This window comes from Anticarsia gemmatalis, chromosome 5 (genome assembly GCF_050436995.1).
Source record: "Anticarsia gemmatalis isolate Benzon Research Colony breed Stoneville strain chromosome 5, ilAntGemm2 primary, whole genome shotgun sequence".
NCBI lineage: Eukaryota > Metazoa > Arthropoda > Insecta > Lepidoptera > Erebidae > Anticarsia > Anticarsia gemmatalis.
The window spans coordinates 11,071,096-11,098,438 of NC_134749.1; the positions used below are offsets into that span (position 1 = coordinate 11,071,096).

At 37.5% G+C, this 27,343-nt stretch overlaps 1 protein-coding gene across 2 annotated transcripts in view; it reads left to right on the forward strand.

Annotated features, from left to right (window-relative positions):
- Positions 1 to 27,343, forward strand: part of pcm (5'-3' exoribonuclease pacman) — a 34,618-nt gene that overhangs the window by 2,288 nt on the left and 4,987 nt on the right. Inside the window, exons 4-32 of one of the 2 annotated variants that reach the window (XM_076114774.1) lie at positions 59 to 219; positions 1,523 to 1,687; positions 3,008 to 3,290; positions 3,665 to 3,825; positions 4,300 to 4,404; positions 4,881 to 4,929; positions 5,185 to 5,266; positions 7,626 to 7,818; positions 8,296 to 8,469; positions 9,001 to 9,112; positions 9,503 to 9,681; positions 11,482 to 11,651; positions 11,933 to 12,073; positions 12,546 to 12,613; positions 12,909 to 13,123; positions 13,597 to 13,726; positions 14,464 to 14,591; positions 15,520 to 15,701; positions 17,193 to 17,391; positions 17,815 to 18,074; positions 18,277 to 18,660; positions 19,227 to 19,311; positions 19,876 to 19,944; positions 20,027 to 20,115; positions 20,299 to 20,337; positions 20,873 to 20,987; positions 22,133 to 22,414; positions 23,297 to 23,412; positions 26,937 to 27,033. In XM_076114774.1, the coding sequence (XP_075970889.1) occupies positions 59 to 219; positions 1,523 to 1,687; positions 3,008 to 3,290; positions 3,665 to 3,825; positions 4,300 to 4,404; positions 4,881 to 4,929; positions 5,185 to 5,266; positions 7,626 to 7,818; positions 8,296 to 8,469; positions 9,001 to 9,112; positions 9,503 to 9,681; positions 11,482 to 11,651; positions 11,933 to 12,073; positions 12,546 to 12,613; positions 12,909 to 13,123; positions 13,597 to 13,726; positions 14,464 to 14,591; positions 15,520 to 15,701; positions 17,193 to 17,391; positions 17,815 to 18,074; positions 18,277 to 18,660; positions 19,227 to 19,311; positions 19,876 to 19,944; positions 20,027 to 20,115; positions 20,299 to 20,337; positions 20,873 to 20,987; positions 22,133 to 22,414; positions 23,297 to 23,412; positions 26,937 to 27,033 (4,433 nt within the window). The remainder of the gene's footprint in view (positions 1 to 58; positions 220 to 1,522; positions 1,688 to 3,007; positions 3,291 to 3,664; positions 3,826 to 4,299; positions 4,405 to 4,880; positions 4,930 to 5,184; positions 5,267 to 7,625; positions 7,819 to 8,295; positions 8,470 to 9,000; positions 9,113 to 9,502; positions 9,682 to 11,481; positions 11,652 to 11,932; positions 12,074 to 12,545; positions 12,614 to 12,908; positions 13,124 to 13,596; positions 13,727 to 14,463; positions 14,592 to 15,519; positions 15,702 to 17,192; positions 17,392 to 17,814; positions 18,075 to 18,276; positions 18,661 to 19,226; positions 19,312 to 19,875; positions 19,945 to 20,026; positions 20,116 to 20,298; positions 20,338 to 20,872; positions 20,988 to 22,132; positions 22,415 to 23,296; positions 23,413 to 26,936; positions 27,034 to 27,343) is intronic. The other variant, XM_076114775.1, reaches the window with a different exon arrangement.

Genomic DNA, 27,343 nt, shown 5'->3' on the forward strand with positions numbered 1-27,343 from the left:
ACTCATGCAGTAAATCTCTGTTTATAATGAATTAACACGTAACTTTTAATCCCAACAGGAGAGACGCTGCCTTCAGAGAAACGCTTCGACAGCAACTGCATCACCCCCGGCACGGTGTTCATGGCGCGCCTGCACGAACAGTTGAAGTACTTTGTTAAACATAAGATCTCTACCGACCCTCTGTGGTCTAAGGTCAAAGTTATCTTGTCTGGACATGAGGTAAACATATACATTTTACTGATATTATTAACTAGTTAAATTGTATGCTGATCCACGCGTGATTCTTGAGAAAGAAAATCGGCTATGTTTGACCCGCGTCTTCAACTAACTCGATGCTAAATTTCAACTGAATCTATTTCAACTGTTTATTCGTGTGTAAGAAACAATAGACCTTAGCATTTTTTGTTACACTTAAACAAGAAGAAAATTAGTGAATGGAGACTGAAGAAATTTGGCTCACAGATAGTTTATAACCAGGATTAATGTATTTATACTAATATTATAAAGCTGAAGAGTTTGTTTGTTTGATTGTTTGTTTGTTTGTTTGAACGCGCTAATCTCGGGAACTACTGGTCCGATTTGAAAAATTCTTTCAGTGTTAGATAGTCTATTCATCGAAGAAGGCTTTAAGCTATATAACATTACGCTACGGACATAAGGAGCGGAGTAGCAACGAAAAATGTTACAAAAACGGGGAAAATTTTGGCGCATTCGGAATTCGACAAGTGTGCAAATAACTGTAGTATTTATTGAAAGACTTGCTTTTTCACACTTTCTATAACACAGTTTTTAGTAAACATACATAGTAGTACAATAGATTCCATTCAGCTGATCAAATAGCTTGTATTTATGTTGTAACCTACTTGTAACTGTTTTTGAGGCTTAGAAACATTTTGAGATACCTTTTACTTCACCGATTGTCGAATACGGAATTCGACAATCGGTGAAGTAAAAGGTATCTCAAAATGTTTGGGGAATTAATAAGTGAATCGAGGAAAACCGAATACTGAATAGTAACGTAGAAGTTGTCTTAAAAAAACCGGGTAAAAATTGCGAGTTCGTCACGTTCGCGAACGGTACCGTACCATTATTTATAAAATAAATATAAATATAAAAATTATAAATCTGAATCTAGTTTGTTGTGTTGGGAGCCTCCTTAAATATTAATTTTATTAAGCTTTTTAGCATTTGTACTTACAGCGGCAACAGATATACATAATTTGAAAAAATTACAACTATCATCCTATCTCAGTTCATGAGATACAGCCTAGTAACGAATAGACGAAAAAGTCTTAGTAATAGGGTCCTGTTTTTACCCTTTGCTACGAAACCCTAGAAATGATCTAATAATTAATTTCTAACATGCCTTTTTATTTTATGCCGTTAATGAGATACAGCCTGGTGAAAAACAGACACAGAAATGTCAATAATAGAGTTTAATTTTTATCCTTTGGGAAACGAACTCTTAAAAGGATTATATTAGAGATTATAGAAAGTTAATTAGATTTTTGTTTGTTTGTAGACGCCAGGTGAAGGCGAGCACAAGATAATGGACTACATCAGATGGTCGCGCTCGCAGCCGGACTACGACCCCAACACGCGTCACTGCCTGTACGGACTGGACGCCGACCTCATCATGCTCGGCATGTGCACGCATGAACCACACTTCGCGTTGCTTAGAGAAGAGGTAATTTTGAAAACATTAATTACCACCTTTATACCCATACTCTATCGCGCATGAAACAACGATCGCGCGTGAAAGAGCGCGCGTATAAAGGGCGTGCAAAGGGAAAGGAAAGAGCACGCGCCGCGCTCATCTGTCCGCGCCCGCGAAGAAAATCGCTCTCTCAGAACGCGATGCGGACACAAGCGTAATCCTGTACTCTCCTAAGAACGTGCGATACAGTGTGTGTGAAGGGGGATATTGGGAAAGAATTAAAACGATCACCGACCTAAAACTATGGCAATTTCTACTCATAATGTTATCATGCAATAGGCCGTAAATGCAATAAAATAGGCAAGAACATAGTTTTTCTGTTACCCTCAGTTTCAATGAGCTACATTAGTCTTGGTCACGGGAGGACTAAAAGGTATAACCAAAATGCTGATAACACTTATATTTGAAAGTCTTGTCCTGTGCCCTTTACGTAAAACGGCTAAACAGATTTACATTAAACTTGTCACGGTAAATATCTTTGAGAAAAACATGGCCTCATTTATAAGCATAAGGGCAGCTATTCATCTAATACTGTAGTTAATAAACGCAAGATACGTGATGTTTATTGCGAATATAATAACCACTTATAGAAATTACAATGAACACATCTATACTAATATTATAAAGCTGAAGAGTTTGTCTGTTTGTTTGTTTGTTTGAACGCGCTAATCTCAGGAACTACTGGTCCGATTTGAAATGATGAATGATGAATGAATTCTTGATGAATTCTTTCAGTGTTAGATAGCCCATTTATCGAGGAAGGCTTTAGGCTATATATCATCACGCTACGACCAATAGGAGCAGAGCAGCAGTAAAAAATGTTACAAAAACGGGTAAAAGCAAGCGAAGTTGCGCGGGTCAGCTAGTCTTACATATGTATTGTAATATTATCTTACATCCTTGTTATCAATTGCAAAATAACCACAAGTTATACTTTGAGGTTTGCTACCATAGGAAAAACATTACGCAATATTTATCGATAAGTCAATATAATATGTTAGTCATACATAATTTTATACGTACATAGTGGTGACAGATCGCTAGATAAAGCAATTAAATCTAAATGAAATGATTTATTTATGTAGGTCAAATACTGACACATATTGTAGTGTTATTTAGGTTAATTTAATCGCCAATACGCATTTTGCCTGTCTGACTTTTCGGCACACGTTAAACTGGTCGTGGTCGCGAGCTGACTGTTTCCCATACTGTTTTATGTAAAAAACTCAACCAATAAGTTTAAAAATCTATAAAGAATATAAAGATATATATTTTATTTTTACTTTCTAGGTAAAATTCGGTAGAACAACGCAACGGGCTACAAGTCCCGAGGAGACAAACTTCTACCTTCTACACTTATCATTATTAAGAGAATACTTAGAACAAGAGTTTATATCTATAAAGGACAACCTTCCGTTCAAGTACGACATTGAGAAGGTGGTCGATGACTGGGTGCTGATGGGCTTCCTAGTGGGCAACGACTTTATACCCAACTTGCCCAACATGCATATTAATAATGACGCCCTACCTTTACTGTATAAGACTTATATGACGGTGTTACCTACTTTAGATGGTAAGTTATCTTTATTTATATACTTACTTCATAATTATTAGTTACTAATTTGACCGAACAAAAATTTAAACGTTTTTTTTTTCTTCTTCCATGACGAACTTGTCAAACGTCTCCAAATGGCAATACGGGATGGTATTCCAATTAATATCCATTTTTGCTATGAAATATTCAGACTCACTTATTCACTACAGATGACTGAAATAGAACTTTATTCTAAAGCAAAACTATTCATACTCTCTCGCTTATTTATCTTCAGCTGTCAATTAATGGTTTTCCAAAAATAATCATTGTATTATTATTTTTCTTAGTTTTGCCACTATTGTACTGACAGCCATTGTAAATTCAATTTTCTATAATAAAATATCCTTCGCCAGGCTATATTAACGAGGCGGGTGACTTAAACCTGGCCCGTTTCGAGGTGTTCATGCAGGAACTGGCCAAGATAGACAAGGAGAAGTTCCAGGACACATACGCTGACCTCAAGTATTTCGAGGCCAAGACTGGCAGACGGCCGAATGCCAATGAGAGGAGAGAGGTACCGTATCAAGTTAGATATTTATTTAAGTTCAATCGGTGACAGTCTAGATCAGCTGTTATTGGTTGCAGATTATAAAACTTTTTAGTAAAGATAGCAGATTATAAAACTATTTAATAAAATTGCGAAAATACACATGACGAATAAAACGAAAGGCGAGCAATTTTTTCCGATCTTTCGGAATGCGAATGCATAGGTAAAAACAAAAGTGTGTAATCCTAAGACACAAAACTTATGGAAGTTTGGAGTTTGGAGGAAACAACGGAAGGGCAATTTTTTTTTATATTCTTAGATAGTTAGTGAAATATTTGACTGACGTTTTAAATTTCTCATAAAGTGTCTTTATCTGATCTAGAAAATACAATAGAACGTATTAACATAGTAACTATAAAGCTTACTTTCACTTCTAAAAACAAACCATTATATTTAATCATTATCTTCTCATATCGTAACAAAGGAACGTTTGTATTACAGTACAAGCCGAACAACGACGAAACGTTCAATGTGAACGTGGAAGACATAAAGGCGAACAAGCCAGACGATGAACTGCAAGCGCTTATCAACGCTACACAAGATTTGGTGAGTAAAGACACTATTATGAGTTGGGCATAAGTTTGACCAAAGATGATGGACTTCGACGCGAAGAATCGCGGCGCGCACAATTTATAGAGCGAATTAAAATTGTATGTGTCGGTTTAGATCGCCATTCCGCTACCATTGCGTCGGGAGCTCGTGGGTTTAACTCCCTCTGGTTGCACTTTGTGTCCGTTGTTTGCATGTTTGCAACAGTCCCCGCGACACAAGTGCAGTTCTAGAGCGGGAGTGGTCTTTAAATAAAAATATGGATACACATTTCTTTATGTGATTTGAAAATACGCTGCGCGGTGCGGTACAACGTCGCGTCGCGTCTCGGTGTAAGCTGACCCTAAGTGCGTCTGTCTGTCTGTGACAGTTCAGACACTAATTCGAATGCTGCTTTCTTTAGGAAACAAGTATTTTGCTGTCAGCTTTTATTAAAAATCCATGAAAGTATTGATTGTATGGTTGTATTTCAGTTCATGGATGACATGGACGAGGAAGACGGATACGAGGAGACTAGCGATGGTGAGTTGATTAACTTTTATCGATATGTGAGTTAAGCAACATTTGGCGCGGACATCCAATGGATGGGTGATCGAATTCGAATGGCAAGGAAAAACTCGTTGCGGGTTAAGATAACAGTTGTTGAGCTAAATGACCTGCGGGCGTCTTAAACATCTTTGACTTGAAGTTGGCCACGAACCATTCGATAAATAATAATACTTAGACCACTTTCAATAAGTATCTTTTTTCGTCATTTAATTGTGATATTGTCTACAGAGGAACAAAATATGGAGATGGAGTTCATCCTACACAAGAAAGATTACTACATGAATAAGTTAGATTATTCTAAAGTCACTGAGTAAGTTTTGTCATATTTATCATTTAAATTGAAATTATTTAAAATTTCTTTTGACATCCACAAGAATCGTCAGTTTCTATTCCGTAGATATAGTGTAATAGGTAGGCAATTAAATAACCAATAAAAGAGTTATTATATTCTATTGAGATACTCTTGAAAAATGGTCTTATGTAGTAGGAGTACTATTTGTGATAAATAGATCTTGTTTTTGAGAGTGCACTCGAAAAAGATGGATCTGTTCGTTGTTTCGTACATGTACGTGTACGTACAAAGTATACGTGCCCGAATCACTTGAAGACTATATTTAAAATTCTATTCTATTGCAATGATATAAAGCATTTAATTATTTTGTTTCATATGCCATAGTATTTTCTAACTTTGGGAAACTAGCAAAGCAGGGTAGGTTTTAAATAACGATTCTTGTGGACAATTAGAACTTAAAAATTGGCTCATAAATCATTTACTAACATATGTGCCACAGGTATAACGATATGTGCAAATACTTTAGGTATGTAGCTCATTCACGAATATAGTATACACACATAATTTGACAACACGTCTTATAATAATATGATAATTGCTAAAAAACTGACTTCAATGCTAAATTTGGTTTGGTCGAAGCTTAGCAGTTCAATCCAGTAACATTGGGAGCACCAGTTATAAAATAAAAAAAATCTATACTAATATTATAAAGCTGAAGAGTTTGTTTGTTTGAACGCGCTAATATCAGAAACTACTGGTCCGATTTGAAAAATTCTTTCAGTGTTAGATAGCCCATTTATCGAAGAAGGTTATAGGCTATATATCATCACGCTACGACCAGTAGGAGCAGAGTACCAGTGAAAAATGTTACAAAAACGGGGAAAAAATTTACCCATTCTCTCTTATGTGACGCAAGCGAAGTTGCGCGGGTCTGCTAGTAACTTATAATTAGTCCATATAGTAAAAAGTTATATGATGATATTATTGGTTTGTTACAAAAATGGGTGATTTCAGAACTTCCTTTATTATTTATCAAGTCGGATAAAAAAATCTTTAAAATATTTACTCGGTTATTGTATAATCCAGTCAAATTAAGTGTGTATTTCTATATTTGTGATGCGAATGCCTTTTCTGTTGAATATGTTTTGATTGCATAATATCTATGTACCTGTTTACTTTGTAGTTTAAGTTTGTTTTCTGAAACTCTTTCTGTTTGAGTGTTGAGTGCTGATTCGTGATTTTATTCTGTTATATTATGGTGTCTATACTTATTTATTTTAAAAACTGTGTACGCATTTCTGGACTTTTAAAACGTACGTTTTAAGGTTTAAAGAGACTTAAAGGTAATTAAAGAAAAGTAATAGTCGAAATATCGAAAAACTGATAAAATAATTTTTCGATCATGCATTAGTGTTCATAATATATTAGACAACGTACCTTCTATTTTTTGGATTTACAAACATATCAAGCAGTTGAGTTTGTAAAATTTTGATATATTTAAATTAGTTTCTCATTGCCCACAAGTGCGTACACAGTTTGATGTAGCTCTGAATGATTTCTAAATATCATATTGGATCTATATATCTTAAATTTAAACGTTACGAGCTATCTTTAATCTTATTTATTTTAAATTTAATTGCTTAAAACAATGCCAATGTCTCTGTCAAATTATAAGCAAAAATATGTATACGTTGCCATTTTCTTTTGAGTAATGGAATAATCCCCGCGACACAAGAGCAATTCTTAGTGCGGGAGTTGTCTATAAAAAAAAAAAATTATTAAGAGTTATATAAAAGTTATAATTAAATTAATATTTAGGTTTACGGCACGTAAGGTGTCACGTACTAATACAATTCTATGTAACCTGCACAGCGACGCTAACATGTGACAGATTGTTCTATGAAATACGCAACTGACGGTGCGTAAGTGATTCAGCGTAGCAGGAATGTACGCCTATTAGCCGGGAAATTGACTAGACAGACATACCCGCGCTTTGTATTGGTATGTCTATCCAACAGTCCACTACACTGACTCATCAGATTATTACTGCCGCAACTATCTACACAGTACAAGGAGAGGAAAAACAATCATAATTGCTGGTGCAGCAATATCGGGCCGCTCGAACGTGCAACGGGCGAGTCTGCCAGACTTCCGACGTTCGTACACTAGCAAACGTTTCACAAACCTATAGTTGCCAGGTCCGGCGGGCACGTCTACACGCTTGCCCGTGGACATGACCGTCTATTAAATTTAAAGCTTTCTGTGTTTAAGCTACTTTTAAAAATGTGTCAACGTATACATATTTTTACTCAATTTTGAGCAAGCGAACAAAAATATTCTCATAAATATTCGCTACTAATGTTCTTGTATATCATAGCGAGGTACTAGCAGACCAAGCCGAAGGGTACGTGCGAGCGATACAGTGGAACTTGTACTATTACTATAAGGGCTGTCCGTCGTGGTGCTGGTACTACCCGCATCACTACGCGCCCTATATATCCGATATTAAGGGATTCAAGGATCTCAAGATTGAGTTCGAGCTGGGAGAACCTTTTAAACCTTTTGAACAGGTATGAAAACATTTGCCGCATATTTTGTAAGTGAAATATGTTTACCAATTTAAAAATTGAGCTATCGGTCATCGAAATTCCGTTCAGATCCGATTCGTGCTTCAAGTACACTATTATTATATTTTGAAGTATATAATATACGCCCACATGCTTGCTCAATAAATGTATATTTTAGAGCAAACAACGGTAGCGTGAGATTGTTGATCACGAAGACTCGAGTTCGATAGATACCCGGATTAGGCAAAATGTTATTGGGTTTTTTTTTTCATTTCAATAATCTGTCCCGTTTATAGCAATAAGAAATTGTGCTAACTATTATACAATTTTACATTATTATTATTTCTCCAACCCGCACTTGGCCAGCGTGGTGGACTCGAGGCCTAACCCCTCCCTCATTACGGGAGCCCCTTGCCCAGCAGTGGGACATTAATGGGTTAAATTTATTTTATTATTATTTATTATATTATTTGTATACAGTTGTTAGCAGTATTACCGGCGGCGAGTAAGCAGTTATTACCGATGCCCTTCCACGACCTGATGACGGATGAAGACTCTCCCATAGTACATTATTACCCCATCAACTTTGAAACTGATCTCAACGGCAAGAGGAACGAATGGGAGGCCGTCGTTTTGATACCTTTTATTGATGAAGTAAGTAGTATTATTAAACTTTTGATAGTTTTAACGATATTATGTTTTCATGGTTAAAATTATTCGTGTGAAAAGTGTTTGACGTTTTATCTATGGATACCCAAAAGTTTCGTCAATGTTTTGTTTGAAGCTAAGAAAATATTTTTGACAAAAGACATCGTTAATTTGTAAAAATGTCAGCTTTCTAGCTTTCACGGTTTATGACTAATTATGACATACAGCCTTGAGACAAATAGGCTGACAGCGGAGGCTTAGTAATAGGGTCCCGTTTTACCCTTTCGGTACGGAACCCTAATAATACAAACTATATCAGAATTAATTGTTATTTTATTACAATCAGCGCTCAGTTAACGTTTCCTTTATTACAAGGAAGCAAAATTTCTCATTAAATACTTTTTAATATCCAGCATACTAAATCAAACTCACAAAAATATTAATGATTTTTCTTTTTTGACTGCCGATCAAAATTTACAACATAATATGAACCTGAATAAATGAGAACTACTAACTTAATGAATTATTTACTTGTAGGTAAATCTACTGTCAGCGATGGAGCCTTGCTACCAGAGATTAACAGAGGAAGAGAAGAAACGCAACTCACATGGTCCTATGATGGTGTATAATTGGACCTCTCAGAATCTAGGTAAATAACAAAGTAATTGCAATTTTTGAAATGCTAGCTTTTGGCTAGCTCCTTAAATGCTTAAACACTTTCTTTAATATTGAATCACTCATTTGATAATGACATTTTATGTATGTGAATACTGTACTCGGCCGTTACAAAGATATTGCTACGTCTTAATAAAAAAATCACATAATGTGTAATCCGTGAGTGTGAGAGTCCAATAAAATAATATAGTTCGCACGTTTGTAATGGCCCAAGTTCAGCGACAAATATTTTTACATCAGCATTTCTATAATGAAAAACTTTGTATTGATTTTTTCGCTGAAAAATTTGCGACTCTACGACTATTGCCTCGAACCTCTCTCGTAAAATGGCAATAAAAATATCAAAAATGGTTTTTTTTTGTAGGAGAAGCGAGAGCACCGGAATACTTTCCGCCCATACAGGAGTGTCACGCGGTTGAGCAGGCCGTGTATCGCCAGGAGCTGGAGGTGTCTGAGAGCGAGCTCAAGCGCGGCATGCTGCCTAATGCTAAGAGAGACATGCTGTTCCCGGGCTTCCCTACCATGAGACATCTTAAGTATCAGGTAAGGTCATATTACTTTACTTTATTATTTTATTTTTCTTAAGTACAGTCAACTTGGGTAACTTTTGGGTAACACAATTGATAAAAGTTTGCAAAACTAAAATCAATCTTTATCAATTGTGTTGGTTTCATATAAAAAAATAATCGATACTAGTTCAAATTCCTACGTTCAATGTTACCCAAATGATTCAAAGTTCCCCAAGTTGACTGTATCAAGTTAGTTTATATTACATTCCTTTATCTGGGGGCACGGCAGTGCCCCCGCAAGTCGAGCAAAAAAAAGCGGCACGGCCGTACCATCTTTTCTCGAAGCAATTCAGGCCATTTTCGACCCCCTATAATTTCGTTGTGGATAAAACAAGAAGCCTGAATTTTTAGTGACTTATCAGTCATTGTATGAACACGGTATATTGAAAATTTCAGTCAATTTGAACCAGTACTTTAAGAATGACAACTTGTTAAAGTTTTGAATTTTGTCACTCACTGATTCACTGACTCACTGACTCACCGATCATCAAAAGTCTAAGGCATTTCTAGCAGACTTAGAAGCTTCAAATTTAGAATACAAATAGAATTTAGTATCTTAATTATGAGAAAATTTCAATATTTTCTAATTTCAGTCCAGTTTTCTAAATACATTAACTGCAAGAATAACTTTGTAATCTTATACATTTATATAGGATTACAAGGTTACATTTGCAGTTAATGAATTATTTATTACTGTAGTATAATAGAAAATAATAGGTGTACATAGGTACCTACTGTATGAGGATGCGATGGCCAGGTCGATTTATTTGTTTTAAACGTAAAATATTTTTAATATTGGCATGATAATAACTTATGTAATAACTTAAGACAGAAGGTCCTTTCAGTAGAGACTAAACAGATTAATCGACTTGGTATTACATAGATCTCACCACTTTTTACGCTGCGAGACTTGAGGTTTTTTACAGGATGTTTTTGATGGCATTAGTATTTATTATCCTTAAGTATCAAGTCAGTTCGTAGTACATTCCTTTATATAGTCCTATATGTCTTTATTTTATTTTTCTTAAGGGAAGATAGTCATGTTACTTCCTACTATAACATTATGAATGCGAAAGTTTGTAAGTACGGATGTATGGACACGTGTTTGTGAATTTTCTATAATATAAATTTGTAGGTTTACTTAATAACAAACTTTACGATTGGCGCAGTGGTTAAAGTGGTTAACTCGCCATAACCGCGATAACCGTAGCGCTGCGTCTGCTTGGTTCGAATCCCACCCGGGACCAATAATTGTGTAACGAGCACGAGTATCTATTCTGAGCCTGATTAAGTATGTATTTAATATGTTTATCAGTTAATTGGTTACCATAGTACAAACTCTGCTTAGTTTGGAATCAAATAACTGCGTGTGAGCTGTCCAATGATATTATTTATTAATTTTATTAATACACTAGCTGACCCGCGCAACTTCGCTGTTCGCGTCCGCGCAATGATCCCCGTTTTTGTAACATTTTCTACTGGTACTCTGCTCCTATTGGTCGTAGCGTAATGATATATAGCTTATTACCTTCCTCGATAAATGGGCTATCTAACACTGAAAGATTTTTTTAAATCGGACCAGTAGTTCCTGAGATTAGCGCGTTGAAACAAACAATCAGACAAACAAACTCTTCAGCTTTATAATATTAGTATAGATTGGTTACCATAGTACAAGCCGCGCTTTGTTTGGAATTTAGTGACCGTGTGTGAGTTGTCCAATGATATTTATTAATTTTATTTAATAGCACAAGTTAACCTAGCTTATGTTTTGCAGACAAGCCTCAAGAAAGGTAAAGTGAAAGTGTTCGACACGGTGTCTCGCAATGAGAACATGATTGTAGAGATTATAAGAGATGACCCAGTCGAACCGCCGCTAGAGAACGTGGCTCAACAGATGCTGGGGAAAGTCATATGGGTGGGCTGGCCACATCTAACTAGAGCTAAGTAAGTATTGACGTAAACTATTAGTGTTTTGATCCAAACGATCCAAATCCGTACGATTACATACACAAAAAACGTGTTTATCTATTATATTGTTTTATAAAATAAGTCAAATCGCTGATGTCTTAAAAAGGTCCGGTGCGTAGTACTCGTAACTGGCGGTCGTTTAAAACAAGATACTTTTGGGTGAAGGGAACTTTGTAAGGATCCTATCAAAATACCTGAATATTCTTAATTTATTAATATTTGTATAATGTATAATTATAATATAATAATTGTTACAGAGTAATATCAGTTTCAAACGAGAAGCGACGCTTGCACTGCGTGGATAAGCAGAACAACAACGTAGACAACTACACGACAGAGTTCAATCAAGGCAACCTGCACAAACAGTGGATAGGAGAACGATCTACCATTATTGAACAGTGAGTAAACACAGCATTATAATTAAATATTATATTAGCTTAGCCTTTGTTCCAAACTATGTTGGAGTTGGCTTCCAATCTCACCAGATGCAGCTGGATACCAGTGTTTTACATGGAGCGACTGCCTATCTGACCTCCACAACCCAGTTACCTGGGTTATAACACGATACCCTTCGATAAGACTGGTTGTAAGACTTTCAAGCTTCTGAATACTGTTAACGACTGTCAAAGGTCTTCGAAAATGACAGCCGGGATCCACAATTTAACGTGTCTTCCGAAACACGGAGGAACTTGATATGTGTAAGATGGTCACCCATCCACAGATCAACCTCGGCAAGCGTGGCTTTACTTCAGAGATCGATCCGCGCGGCTATTAGTAATTACGTTAATATAAAACAAATAAGGAATATGTGTTCAGTAAGTAAATAAACAATAGTGTCGATGACATTGTAATACTTTTTTTTCCTTCCAGTAATATGAACCGTCTTGGAATCGAATTAGGTGATGTAAGAACAATCATCCACGCAGTGAATTTAAAAGGTAAGATGTTCTGCACCTTGAAATAATAATAATCGTATTTATAACCTAACTTTTAACTATACTCCAACAACAACCTTGCATGCTAGGTTTATCTAGATTATTTATAAGTAAATTGTATAGCTGGGTGATACCGGGACTGGCTGCTAGATTCATTTTTGGGCATACCAGGCAATATGTATGTAAAAAAATTGTTCGGACTTTTACCATTAAGAGTTAGTAAATCTTAAGATTTACCACAGTTCGGGGTTTTACAATATCATATATAAAGTATTCTCGTATATTTTTTTTACTGCAGGTTTCAAGTACGTGATACAAGACAACGTGAAGATGGTGCAGGAGGCGGAGTGGTGCGCGGTGCCGTGCGGCTACGCGCTGCAGGCCGTCGTGCCCGACGTGCGCGCGCACGTCATACAGGAGGGGGGGCAGTTCTCCACGCCGCAGGAGGCATATCCACCCGGGTCTCATGTGTTCCTGCTCACTGCTGGACAACATTACGGCAGTCTGGCTACCGTGAGTGGCTTCTTTCTGTCTTAGTTATAAGCATAGTATATGTTCTGACTTGTACTTCACCGATTTTGTCTTTTTGGTGCTGTTTCAAAATTGCTTGAAAGTGACTTTATACTGTATATCATCAAATATACAAAGCAACAAATCCTGACGATCGGTATGCTCCAACTCCGACGCCGTGGACGAGCAATTTTATTAGTAAGACAGCTAGTGTTAGTGTCACCTTGTGTATTTTCTTAGTCATACAGTTCCAAATTGCAGTCAAATTACCGTGCTTTTCTGGCCATTCTCATTTATCATCGCTGACTTAACGGTGAAGGAAAACATTGTACTGAAGCTTTGCTTACTTTAGAATTCTTTTAAATCCATACTCTCAGACGATGTGCTGGAGCTTTACCATTAAATATTCTCTAATTTCAAGGGAAGATTTGTTTTTCTTTTATTCATATTGTTTAATAATCTACTTATTATGCTAGGTGGTGGACTCGGAGTGCATCAAGTCGGGTCGCATCAAGGTGTCGCTGACGGAGCGCGGCGAGCCCGTGCCCAGCGTGCACAACTTCTCCAGCCCCTACAAGAGTGCCCACCACGCTGCGGCTGCTTGCGGTACTTATTAAATTTATTTGTTGCCCGACTTCTTGATCAAATTACATCACGAAATAACTAACACTAGAGTAAAGGACATGTCATACTATTTTATTGACGATGGTAGTCCACAAACTCAGCTGATGGCATTTAACCTTATGTATGCCAGAACGCAGGTCTGCGCGCCGATTTTTGAAGCTTCGTATCAGTAGATCTGCGCGATATAGACGCAATGTGCGTTTAAAATGACGTGGCAGATGGGACATTTTTGACGCGGCGCGGGTCCGGCATACGAAAGGTTAACGTTCACTGAAATATGAAAAGGAATAAATGACTATTACAAATAAAAATGAGAAGCCATATTTCAATGTCATTAGAGTCGTATTTTGCACTAATGATTTTTACTTTGTGCTTTGTGTCGGAATTGTGTATGAATTACATGGACCACTGATATAGATTGTACTTTTTTAAATTGTTCGAATTTGTTGACTTAACACTGGCGCGTTACAACATTGAGCGATTGTTTAATGAGCCTAAACTATAAAAGTTAGAAACATGAAATTCGAACCAGGGGTCCCTTTTAAAATGTAGGCATTAGGGGATGCCTACATTTTAAAAAGGATTTTTTATTAATCCATCCTTAAGGGAAATAAAATAGTGAATGAAATGTTGCATAGGAGTTCGTCAGTTTCTAAGATAGAGGTACGAATCTTCAAACTTGTGATTATCTTTAAAGTTTATTGTGTGTACGTATACAGGTATATCGCCTCAGATGTTGTCGCGGATAACGGGCACGGTGCTAGTGATCGCGGGCGAGAGACACGACCGTCCCACGGAGAGTCTCAACAAACTCAACATCGGACTCAACCTCAAGTTTAATAAGAAGGTAAACTTATTATTAATATCATGTTACTAGCTGACTTACTTCTATATAGTACCATTTAATCCCATTGTTCCCATTCTCGTCGACGAATATAATATCGTCATCTGTCTTGCTATCATCCAACTATGTTGGAGTCAGTGTTTTACATAGAGTGATTGCCTATCGGACCTCTACACTAAATAAACTGGGTTAAAATACGATACCCCTCGCTAAGACCGCCGATCATCTGACATCGTCAATTGTCTGTCACAATTGACGATGTCAGATGATCAAGCTTTTGACAACTGGTAACGACTGTCATAGATCTTAAAAAATGGCAGCCGGGACTTACAATAGGGATGATGACTAATTTTGTTTTATAGTCCATTTAGCTAGTAGATTGTAAAAAATAATTACACACGTATTTTTCATATTCGTGCATTATCAAATTATTACCGCGATACATTGAGTTGAAAAGTCGCATGACGTCACTTTAGAATACAAAATGTACAACACCGTCACGTCATTAGCCCCCACTACATAAGTTAACGCTTTTTAAGTAAGTAACTTAATTGATTTTTAATGAAAAAAATACGTGTCAAATATTTTTAAATTATCTGACTGGTGGACTAATTATAATTTCTGTTCTATTACCTTTGAAACATCCCTATTTAACGTGCCTTTGAAAACTTGGAGGTACTCGATACGTATAATATACAAATAGGTATAAATGATGTTTAATGTATAATAGAATACGAGATCGCGTTAATACGCGAACACGCATTTTACCTAACGTTTCGGCGCAGGTTGCACTCGCCGTGGTCACAGGCCGACTGAAACGTTAAGCATTTTAAGGTAAAATGCGTGTTCGCGTTAATTCCCGTATTCTATTATACATTAAACATGCAACGCGAGAGTTTAAAAGTTATGATAAATGATGTTTGTTTGTCAGAATCAAGAGGTATCGGGGTTCACCCGTCGCTGCCGGGTGTCGAACGCGTGGTCGTACTCGTCGCGGTGCATCGCGCTGGTGCGTGCCTACGCCGCCAAGTTCCCGGAGCTGTTCGACAACCTGGCGCACGAGCTGTATAGAGACGTCTTCTTTGAGAGCGACCTGTTCCCCGATGAGATGGGGTTTGTAGCACTATTTTACTTATTTACTAGCGGACCCGACAGACGTTGTCCTGTCTACACGTCAAAAAAACATTGTCCAGCGGACAAAATTGTAAATCTAAACCATTCTCAGATCCCCTTGAACACACACAAAAATTATATATTTATTACAGAAGAATTATATATACTTATTTATTTTTGTAATACATAAAGAAAAATTACAAATACAGAACTTAATAACTATACTCTTTAAAATATAGCTTGATTAGAATGACAGATGTCAAACTGTTTTGACTAGGGTTGTAGAAGTATTGATCAAAATCGATAGCGAAAAAATCAAATCTAAAATAATTATATTCGATTCAATTATTTTTAAATTTGCTTTTACGAATTGTTGTTGTGAATCTTATTGTTTAAGCAAATTCGTATAGGACGACCAGCCCTACTTTTAACACCGCACGGAGACCTCTCCTAGTTTAGTATTAATTAGGATCAATTAAAAAAATCAATGAATACAGTTAAATAAAATTAATTTATTCAGTTAATGGTGCAATTCTGATGGTAGGGATGAAGATGATAGTAATATACTGATTTACTTAATGAAAAATAACAATTATTGTTAATATTGTTTTAATCAATCGATTTATTCTTATCTATTGTGTCTCATCACTAAAATTTTTGCAACATGACGTAGCCTTGTAGAGAGGTTGAAAGACTAAAGAAAATAGTACTGATTTTTGGTTTAAAGGCTGATTGTATTGAATTATTCTGATTTCTTATTGAGGATCTGTATTTAAAAAATAGTTATAATGCTAGACAAGACAGATTTTTCGTGTTTCAATTTGTAATACTCGTTAGACGTCACTACAAATTTGTGTTCTCTGTTTTGCTTAGAACTGTCATTTTAATCAAGCTATATTTTAAAGAGTATAGTCAGTACATGTATGTGCAACAAAGGGCTACAGCTCAGTACTTGATTTCATTTGTAGCACTATTAAACTTATTTATTTATAGGTCTTGTACGTGATTTCGTCTGTGTAGACTATGGTTTCTATAAGTCTATTGAAAAGATGCATTTAGGGTTGCAATTTTATTTTTTTTAATGTGTAGAGGGCCTAGTAAAAGCTTAAGGTAAAATTGATGGGGTCGTCAATAACATCCCGTGGCCGCCATCTTGAAAAAAAGGACCGGGGACCGTCTAAAACGCAAGCTAAGACCTAAAAATGAAACATTTTGTATACTTTATTATATTTTTCATAAAAAACCGTTTGGTAGCTTTTTCGTGATTGATTAACAAAGGTCCAGTTAGTATGTAAACATTCAAACTTTCGCATTTCTGATACGATTATGAGACTGAGATTATCTGAGACGTAAAATACACTCACTCGTCGCTTCTTACAGTATTCATTTCCAAGAATATACTAAACAACATACTCAAAAGTCCAACATAGTTTGGAAGAAATTTAAAGCAAAAAAAAAAAACTCAAAAGTGTGTTGGTAATTCCCTCACAGTCAGAACAAAGTACAAGAGGTAGCAGGCTGGCTGAAACTTCAGGAGCACAACAGTGCGGCGCGGCGCACGTGCGGCACGGAGGGGTTGGAGGCGGCCGAGATGCGCGCCCTGGCCGACACCATCGAAGTACAGCTGCAGCAGCTCAAGCTGCGGGAGTGCAAGCTCACGCTGCAGGTCAAGTGGTCGTTGCTGTATAAGGTAACTATAACTTTGCCTTTCAATGTTGTTCTTTACTTTGGTCATATTTTACTGTACAATTGGGTAGTTGACTGGGTTAACGAGGTCAGGTGCGTCTAAAATGCTCAGACATGTTTAGCTTTTTTCGTAAATAATGTTGAAATTGTAATTATTACAGACTGAAACATTTTATTAGACACTAATTTGATACCAACCAAAATATGACATAGTGACGTCAGTGCGTCGTATTTCTAAAATGTGTTTTTGACATTTCATAAAGAATATTTGAAATCGAAATCGAAGTCGAGAATCGTTTAGAATTGAAAGAGTTTAAGGCCCCAAACTACTTAGACCTTACATCAACTATTAATACGGAACAAACGTGACAAGCTTATAAACCAAGTAGATTGTCCTATTTGTATAAACACAAGTGCTGTCCCCTAGCCGGAGCTGCACAGCGGCAACATCCAGGCGGACCCGCGCGCGGACTACAAGCTGTACGACCGCGTGGTGTGCGCCGCGCCGCACATGACGGTCCCGCTGGGCGCGGCCGGCACCGTCACAGCCCTGCTCCCGCCGGCCAGCGCCAACACGGTGCGGCTGAGTGACAAGCTCAACGCGGACGTCACCGTCGACGTCATGTTCGACCAGCCCTTCCCCGGCGCGCTCGCCGAGGATCTGTTCGATGAGCCCCGGTTTTATAGGTGAGGATACCCTATTTATACTTCTTTGTATACTTCCTAATCCTGTATGGCAAGATGTATGGATGTGAATGTGTGATGGGAAGTTTGTAAGGATCACCAAGTGGCGTTCTTTGGTCTCTTCCTACCCCCTTTGAGAAAAAGAAAAAAAGAAGCCTATAAAGAAACTGTTTTCATATCTAACTGAATAACTATTTGTTCTCAGGATGTCTCCGGCCAATTTAATAAATCTATCATACGGTCGTAAACTGCGTGGCGCGCTAACGACTGCGGCGCCGGACCCGTACCCGCTCATGCCTCGTAATGCGCCGGAACAGTACCAACTGTTAACTCGCAACGCGTCGGAGAATAAACCACCGTCGAACCGCATCGCTTCGGACCCAAAACCGTCGGCCAATCGCGTCGCATCGGAACCTAAACCGCCGTCAAACCGCATCGCACCGGAGCCTAAGCCGCCGTCAAACCGCATCGCACCGGACCCGCAGCCGCTACCGACCCGCAAAGGACCCGACCCGCTCACGGCTAATACCGCCCCGACTAATGTACTGCGGCCGAACGATGGACATCACTCTGCTTTCGCTAACTATAGGTATGTATGTTATTTTAAACTTAATTACTAACCCCCGGTTTCTGAGGCACATTTAGCGGTAGTTTATCTATTGAATAGTGTCAACTCATACAAAAAAACGTTATTGAAAAGATAAATTACCGTCAAATATACTCAAAAACCGAGGGTAACTGACCTTATTTTACTGCCTTTTTAAGTTCGATTATTACTTAGTCAAGGTAAAATATATAAGGTAGCATTTTTTATTTCAAACCTGTTTGTTTCAAAATGATTTCATTCTAATTGCGTAAAAATCTTACGACGGAATTCTTTAACAAATTAAGTCAGATTTTTTGGGTAAAAAATTTCGAATGATTGTTTCTGAGGCAAGTAGTTGCAGAGGTGACTTTTGCCCAATGACTTCTGGGTCGAATTTCGGGTCGAGATAAATATTAAACGCCCAGTTTCCGGAGGTTCGATAGGCATTCGCTCCATGTTAAACACTGGTATCCAGCTGCATCCGGTGAGATTGGAAGCCGACTCCAACATAGTTGGAAGGCTAGGCTGATAATGACTTTTAGTTTATAACATAAGTATGTATGTTTCAGTCCTCCGGCCGATAAGGCGCAGACACCAGTGGTTGGGGACAATCATAACAGCTCCATCACACCGACTACTAATGGACCATCAGAGGTACGCATTGAACTGATCACGGCCTCCTCGGCGCTGTGATTAGCCACCTTTACACACACTCTATCGCGCATGAAACAACAACAACAAAAGAATAGTTTTAAATTTTCTTTTGATAAATACAGTCAACTTGATAAAGATTCATTTTAGTTTTGCAAACTTTTATCAATTGTGTTGGTTTCATATGTAAAAATAATCGAAACTAGTTCAAATTCCCACTGTCAATGTTACCCAAATGATTCAAAGTTACCCAAGTTGACTGTATACTTTAATAAAATAATTAGTTGAGGCGCCCATAGCCAGTTGCGCTCACCGGTCGGTAAACGATCTATGGGTTAAGCAACCGTTGGCGCGGTCATTTCATAGGTGGGTGACCGCATAGTGGTACTTGAGCTGGGCGTCTCCGTGCTTCGGAGGGCACGTTAAAAGTCGGCCCCGGCTGTTGTCTACTAAGATATAATCGTTAAGCCATGTCAAAAGCCTCTCGGGCGGCTTGAACAACTTTGCCACTAGGTTGACCACTAATCATACGACAAACAAACAATAAAATAATTTTATTTTTCCTAGGACCACGGAACACATCTGCTTAGAAGTTTACTAAGAATAAGTGAAAATGAACCAAATCAGCAGAGTAAAGTAAGTGTATTTCGTATTTCTTGATTTTTATTATTTTAGCTAATATAATACGCTAGAAGATTATATTATGTTTGTGTTTTAGCCTGTAACTCCGGAACAGCTGAGCAATAATTGGCGATTGAAGACGGACAATGCACACGTGGCCCCTCCACAACCCCCACAGTCGCAAAGGTATGTACGAATGTAATTAAAATGTTACTAATGAGAAAACTTCTAATATATTAGAAAAGATCTTAGCTGGACTCGGGAATAGCAACCCGAAACGTCGTGGTCGACAGTCGTATATACTAACGCCAAGACCGTAGAGACATTTGATAAAAAAATTTTAATTAAAATATTATTATCAATTGCAAGCACGCCTCCTGTACATCCATTTTGGAACTTATTCATTGGGTAAGAAATACAAAGACTTTTATACCTACATTTAAATATCGTCTATTCTGCCTTAGAACCATCACTATTCTTAAAAAAAAATTAAAAGTATAAATAATTTTAACCCATCTAAACCACCAATCAAACTCTACCACCACGCTGGTCGAGTGCGGATTAGGGCAATCTCTATTCTTTACAATTACAATAATAAATAAAAAAATTCAAAACCCTCGGCACGAAAACTAGATTTCCCTTTAAAAAGTATTTGAGTCCCCATCTACGTCTATTGCAGATATTCCGTTAATCTCCCTACTTTCATCCCTACAACTATTGAACGGCTCCACCGATTTTCATCAAACATGTCTAAGAACACACAGACAGACACGTAAAACTTATAACACCCCTCTTTTTGCGTCGGGGGTTAAAAAAGATAAAAAAAATAAAATCTTTATTAAAATTACTTCAAGTAGTATAATTTGATCTAAATTTTTTGTCTATTCATAGATGATAAATTATAGAGTTGTAATAAAACTAGTTATCTATTGTATTTAAACAGAGGACCTCCGCAAACGAACTGGCGTACTGAGAACGTGAACCCGCCGGTTATGCAACAGAACAACGGCGCCAGACCCCCGGTGTATAACCAAGAGTGGACCAACAACGCGTACAAGGTTTGTTTATATCTACTTTTATTATAAACTAGAAAGTCTGTGAGTAATCTCGTGTTAAGATAATATATGTAACTCGAAAAACTACTATACTCGGTCCATTATAAATGTAGGTTTGACTCCGACACGCAACAATATATACATAACATCACGCCTTTTTCCTATAGGGGTAGGTAGAGACTAAAAATCACCAATCGGTACGATCCTTACAAACTTCCCTTGCTCCATTCACATCTATACATCTTGTCATACAGGACCGCCGGTTACATTTACTTCTCATCTGATCTTTTTTCAAGATTGTATGTCTTTCTAGGGCGGCTCCTCCCGGAACAAATGTTTGTGAATCTACTGATAGTTGTTTCGCGTCTGTTTGTACTTTGTGTCAGTTGTTTGTATGTTTGTAAAAGTCCCTGCGTTAAAAGAGCAATAATACATGCGGGAGTTGTCTTCTTTAAAAACAATCACACAAAGATGAAAAGCCAGTATTTTTTTGTTAAGTAATTTCTAAAATAACATTTTACTAAATACGAATTGTAAGTGATGTTGTATACATTTTTTGGTTGACGTTTTAATCTTAGGTACTTGGGAAATTCTCGAAAATGTGCTCAACATAATTATTTAACACTGATCTGAAGTAAAACAAAGACAAAATCTAATAGATTAGAAAATACACAAGTCTATCAAATACCGATGTAGTTCCCCGTAAGTGAGTAATAGTGTCAATATTTATTTTGATTATTGCGCAGTTTATTGAACCATTACATCATGTGGGCACAACACACCTATACTAACACTACACATTACTAATCTTGCCTAAAACCTTCAAATGTAGGCACCTGCAATAAAAATACCATTAAATGTACCATTTCCGTATTTTGGTTAATCCCACCTCATGACTCATTCCTTCGCAATAATTCAAGATTTATTTTAATTACTGGATCATCCAATATGAAATTATAGTGTGACATATTTCGTATTAGTATTTTGCCATTTCTGCGTAATCGAAAAATAGCAAATGGCGACGTCATATGACGTCACAGCGCCATATCTTACTTCGCGAGATAGGTGCAGCTATGGTGACTTTCCATTAACATATTTATTTAATAATTAAGAACAAAACTATACTAATTAAGTTTATTTTCTTACAGAACCAACCGCAGATGCCTCCATTCCCTCCATTCGGGCAAGGTTTCCAAGGGCCTGGTCCCAGTCAGATCCCGTTCCCTCAATTTCCCAACCCTCACTTCAACCGGAATCCTTCCACCCAGGTGTTCAATTTCGCTGGGCCAAGGAACCCGGACCGTAATGCGTATAACCAGTGCCCACCGCCCAGGTTTGTGGAGCAAGGCTTCCCCAAACATTTGCCAAGTGTCACCAACAATGTGACGTTGGGACCAAGTTGGAACCAACCTGGCGGCCAACCGAAACAGGTGAGAATCTATATAATCAAATCGGACCCGTAGTTCCTGAGATTAGCGCGTTCAAACAAACAATCAAACTCTTCAGCTTTATAATATTAGTATAGATATGAATCACCGAAATGTATCAACTGTGTTAAATTGGATAGTGTGATTGTAATTACTCTTTCAAGCAAAAACTATTGATCGGATTTTGATGAAATTGTACGTAAGTCACAGATTTACAACCTGAATTGACACATAAGATAGATTATACCCCGGAAAATCTTCCTTCGGACAAAATTACAGCCACAAACTATCATCAATATAAAGCAACTTAAGTCTCCTTCTACTGAAGGTGCTATACAGTAATTATTCTAAGGAACAATACGTAAAAACCTTGATACAAAGCTTACGCAGACACTTGTGGACTCAAAACACGAGTGTCATTACTTAAACTAAGATAGGTGATCGTTATCTATCACGCGAACTCGTTCACTAGTCACATAGTTAAAACGTTTTGTTGCAAATAACTTGATAATTAATCATGCAAACTTATGGCATAAGAATAAAACTTTTTTTACGACCTGCTGGCCAAGTGTCTTCTCCCGGAAAGAGGGAGAGGTTAGGCCTTAAGTCCACCACGTGCCAAGTGCGGATTTGGGACTTACTTAATACTTTATACTTAAAACTTAGGTAACTTACACGACTTACGAAATTAATACGAGATCTCAAGTAGTTACTTTCAAGCAATCGGAGAGCTGAAAAATATGTTTTTTTCCGTGTTTCATAAAATCTGCAACTAACTCACGACTTGCTATTTTTTATTGCCTAATATTTCTTATAATGTTTAGGCCTTAAATACGGTTCTTAGGTGTAAAATCTAGTCAATATGAATACGTACATTTGTTACAGAATGCAAGACCACAGGAGAACAACGCAGGCGTACAGAGGCAGAATTCAAATCAACACAATAACGCAGACAAAGTGAACAATCCATTCGTACCACTGCAAGTTCAAACATGTCAAAGGTAAGTTAAATTATATATCAGCCTAGCATTTCTTCCTACTATGTTGGAGTTCAGTCTCACCGGATGCAGCTGGATACCAGTATTTTACATGGAGCGACTGCCTATCTGACCTCCATAACCCAGTTAAGTACCTGTGTATACCACGGTACCTTTCTTTAAGACTGGTTGTCAGACTTTCAAGCTTCTGACTATTGTTAACGACTGTCAAAATGAAAATGACAGCCAGACAGACGAAACACGGAAGAACTCGATTACATGATGGTCACCCATTGACAGAACTATCTCGGGAAGTGTAGCTAAACCCTCAGAGATCTATCCGCGCTGCTGCTGTTAACTAAGTCAGGAACTCGTCTACCGTAAATGAAATTATATAAATAAGTAAAATTTTGCCTTCTCGAAATGAGAGAGATGTTAGGATCTAGAGTCACCATGAAAGACATTGTTTCCTTTTTTTTCTAACGGTACCAGACTGTAGGCCTTATATGTTTCGTGAATCCGAAGTTTCGGTACAATTTCCATGTTCGATTACTATCATGTGAAATACATTTTTTAATTTACCACTTTCGCGAGTTATTTTAGGTTTACATTCATACATTTTGTACTACTACTACCTTTCGAAACGACATCCCCGATAGAACCTTTTTAAATTCTAACATAAAAATCTATTGTATGTCTAACATATAAATCACTAGGCCTCATAATAACACTGAAGTAACATCGCTATAAATAAGATTTTATCATCTTGGACACAAACAATAACACATTAATACTATAATAACAAAATCAACCGTTTACGAGGACGCTCGTAAACGCACAAACAACTTAAACATTGTGTTCTAAGTCATTATACAAGATGTCTAACAATAAGTTTATGTTTCGCGTCATGAACACTTAATATCTCTATGTGGTTGTAGGAAGTATGTTGCCCTGTTTAATGTGAAAAAATACGATAATCTGACGACAATTGAGTTAGTTGTTAGGTAAAATATATTTTTATTTTGTATATGGCTTCCGAAATGTTTTTATTTTTAACTTATTTCTGTCTTACTGCTGGGCGAGGGTCTTTCACAAACGAGGGAGGGGTTAGGCCTTGAGTCCGAAATGTATAGACAAATATTAATATGTACAGATTGTACAGTCTCTAGCAAGAATAATATGGACAAATTTATTTTATAGTAGATAGTATTTTAAATACAGGGTCATGTTGTAGGAACCTGGATATTTTTAAGTTTAAGATTTAAGTAGTTACGTGACTCGCCATTTCCTACAGTCGTCATTCAATAAATAGAATCAATTGCTGTCCTAGTGCAATGCGAGGGTCTCCTAGTAGGGCGGTACGAGGTATGAGAGAGGAGTTAGACCTTGAGTTCACCACGCTGGCCAAGTGCATATTGATGCTCATTTGTAATTAATATTTCACATACATACATAAAATCACATCTTTTTCCCAAAGGTGTAGGCAGAGACCAAAGAACGCCATTAAGTTCGATCCTTACAAACTTCTTTTGCTTCATTCACATCCGTACATCCTGTCATACAGGACCGCCGATTTCGAGTACTACGCACCTGACCTTTAAAAAATACAGTTAGAAAGCCTTCGTATACTCAATTTAAATCCAATATATAAAATTCTCGCGTCGCAGTTTTCGTTGCCATTCTCCTCCGAAACGGCTTGACCGATTCTCATGAAATTTTGTGAGGATATTAAGTAGATCTGAGAATCGGCCAACATCTATTTTTCATGCTCCTAAGTGACACAATTTTTTTTATTTATATGGCAGAGCAACGTTTGCCGGGTCAGCTAGTATTAGTATACAATTCGGTATAAGTAAGTTAATGCATAATTAATAGTCGTTATCGTTATTATCGAGCGTGTACAGCTCTCGCCGCTCACGTGTTCGCTCTCCACACGAAGTGCTCAAGTACTCAATATAGTAAACACTTGCATTCGGGGACCACGAACGTCATTGAGTGTTTCTACTCATATACTAATCACCGACCCACCATTTTATTTGGATTTTTACGAATGTTTTAACTATGAAGACTTTCTAGTTTATTAATATAAAATCACTACATAGTATATGTATAACAAAGTCACTTTCTGTCCATATCTTTGAAATTACGCAACGGTATTGATGCGGTATTTTGCAAAAACTTTTTAAACCGTGGGTAGCCAGGCAGCCTCTAGTATGAAAGAAGAAGCTGGTAAACGCTTAGCGGATTAACCATAGTTTTGCTACAAATTTTCCATAAATGGGTAGTATGGGTACCCGGTTAGTGGGATTAGAGCCGAGCGTGTTCATACTTCTGAGTGCACGTAGACATGTTCGTATACGGCTTGAACAACTTTGACATTAGGTTGACCACTACGATAAGAAAAATAGAAAATACTAATGAAATACCTTTGTATCTACGTTTACAGCCACATTTTAAGATAACTATTTGATTCTGAGTTTAAATGGTAGATCATAATTTCGGATTTAATCTAAAGTTCATTTAAAAGTTTTAAGTTTTAAAGTAGATACATTGCAGTAAAAATCACGATACATTCTAGTCACGAGTTCGTTCATTATGCAATAATAGAGTTAGTCATAGTACTGAGTGCAATAATCTCTTCCCTCGTTGTGTTAGAGTGTTTATTCAAGCGTTAAACACCCGGGGTGATTCGCACCTGGTTATTTCCACACTTGTAGATATCAGACCACCATATTAGTAAGATAATGCCGAAAGAAGGCCTAGAAAGACATTATTCAGATCTAGCAGGTCCTTCGAAAATGTCCTAGAATGTCCTCTCAAAAAGTTCAGGTGTGTAGTACTCGTAGCCGGCAGCCCTGTATAACAATGTATGTGCAACGGACTTTCCTTGGCCTTTGGCCCTTGGGGAAAAAACGTAGTCTTGTTATAAATGGTGCGGTCGGTAGTGTATGCGACCGCTGTGCGAGAGGTCTAGGGTTCGAATCCTAGGTCGGCCTGAAAAGTGTTTTCTGAGATTTTCTGTTAAAAATTTCTTAGAAATTGCCTGGAGTTGATAAGTTGAGGTCGAAGATACGGCTTTACGTGCTCTCTGTGACTCAGAGAGCACGTAAAGCCGACGGTCCTGCGCCTGACCTCTCAATGGTCGTGTCGGTTATCCGTCCCACCGAGTTATGAGAGCAATAGGAATAGAGAGTGTATCTGTGTATTGCGCACACACTTCGACAAAACAAAGTCCTGCGTCGTTGGACAGTTTCAATGAAATTGACCGCCGTAGCCGCGTCGGCAAGGACATTATTATAATCAATTTTTAGCTTATTATTTTGACAGAAAGTAGACGCGCAACTTTAAGACAGATAATGACAAAAATCGTGCCTTTATGGCGCTCAATGCGATCAGAAATTTTAAAAATATTATGATACTGATTGAGTACCATTCGTGTCGCAATTTTTCTTTATTAGGTAAATGAGACAACTGTTCAACTCGTGATTTAGCATATGTTTGTGTTAATGCGTATTCTACACTTGTTTAATATGAATATTTGTCCACAGACGTACGCAGCAACCCGGCGGTCCGTCGAGAAAAGATTCTGGCCACCAGATGGCGCCTAGGTCCTCACTACCGAAACCACAACCTATTAACACATCGGTGAGTATACTTACCTCTTTAAACCTATTACAAAAATAAAAAAAAATAAGTTTAATCCATTAGGGGGAGGGGCTAGGCCTTGAGTCCATCACGCTTGCTAAGTGCGGGTTGAGGACTATGCATACCTTCAAGAACTCTCAGGCATGCAAGGTTGCATCACGATGTTTTCCTTCACAGCTAGAGCAAGTGATAATTATTTCTCATACACATAACTTCGAAAAGTCATTGGTGTGTTGCCTCGGGTTCGAACCCTCGACCAGGAAACCCAGAAGGTGCCAGCTTATACCAGATATCATTTATTTTATAGTTA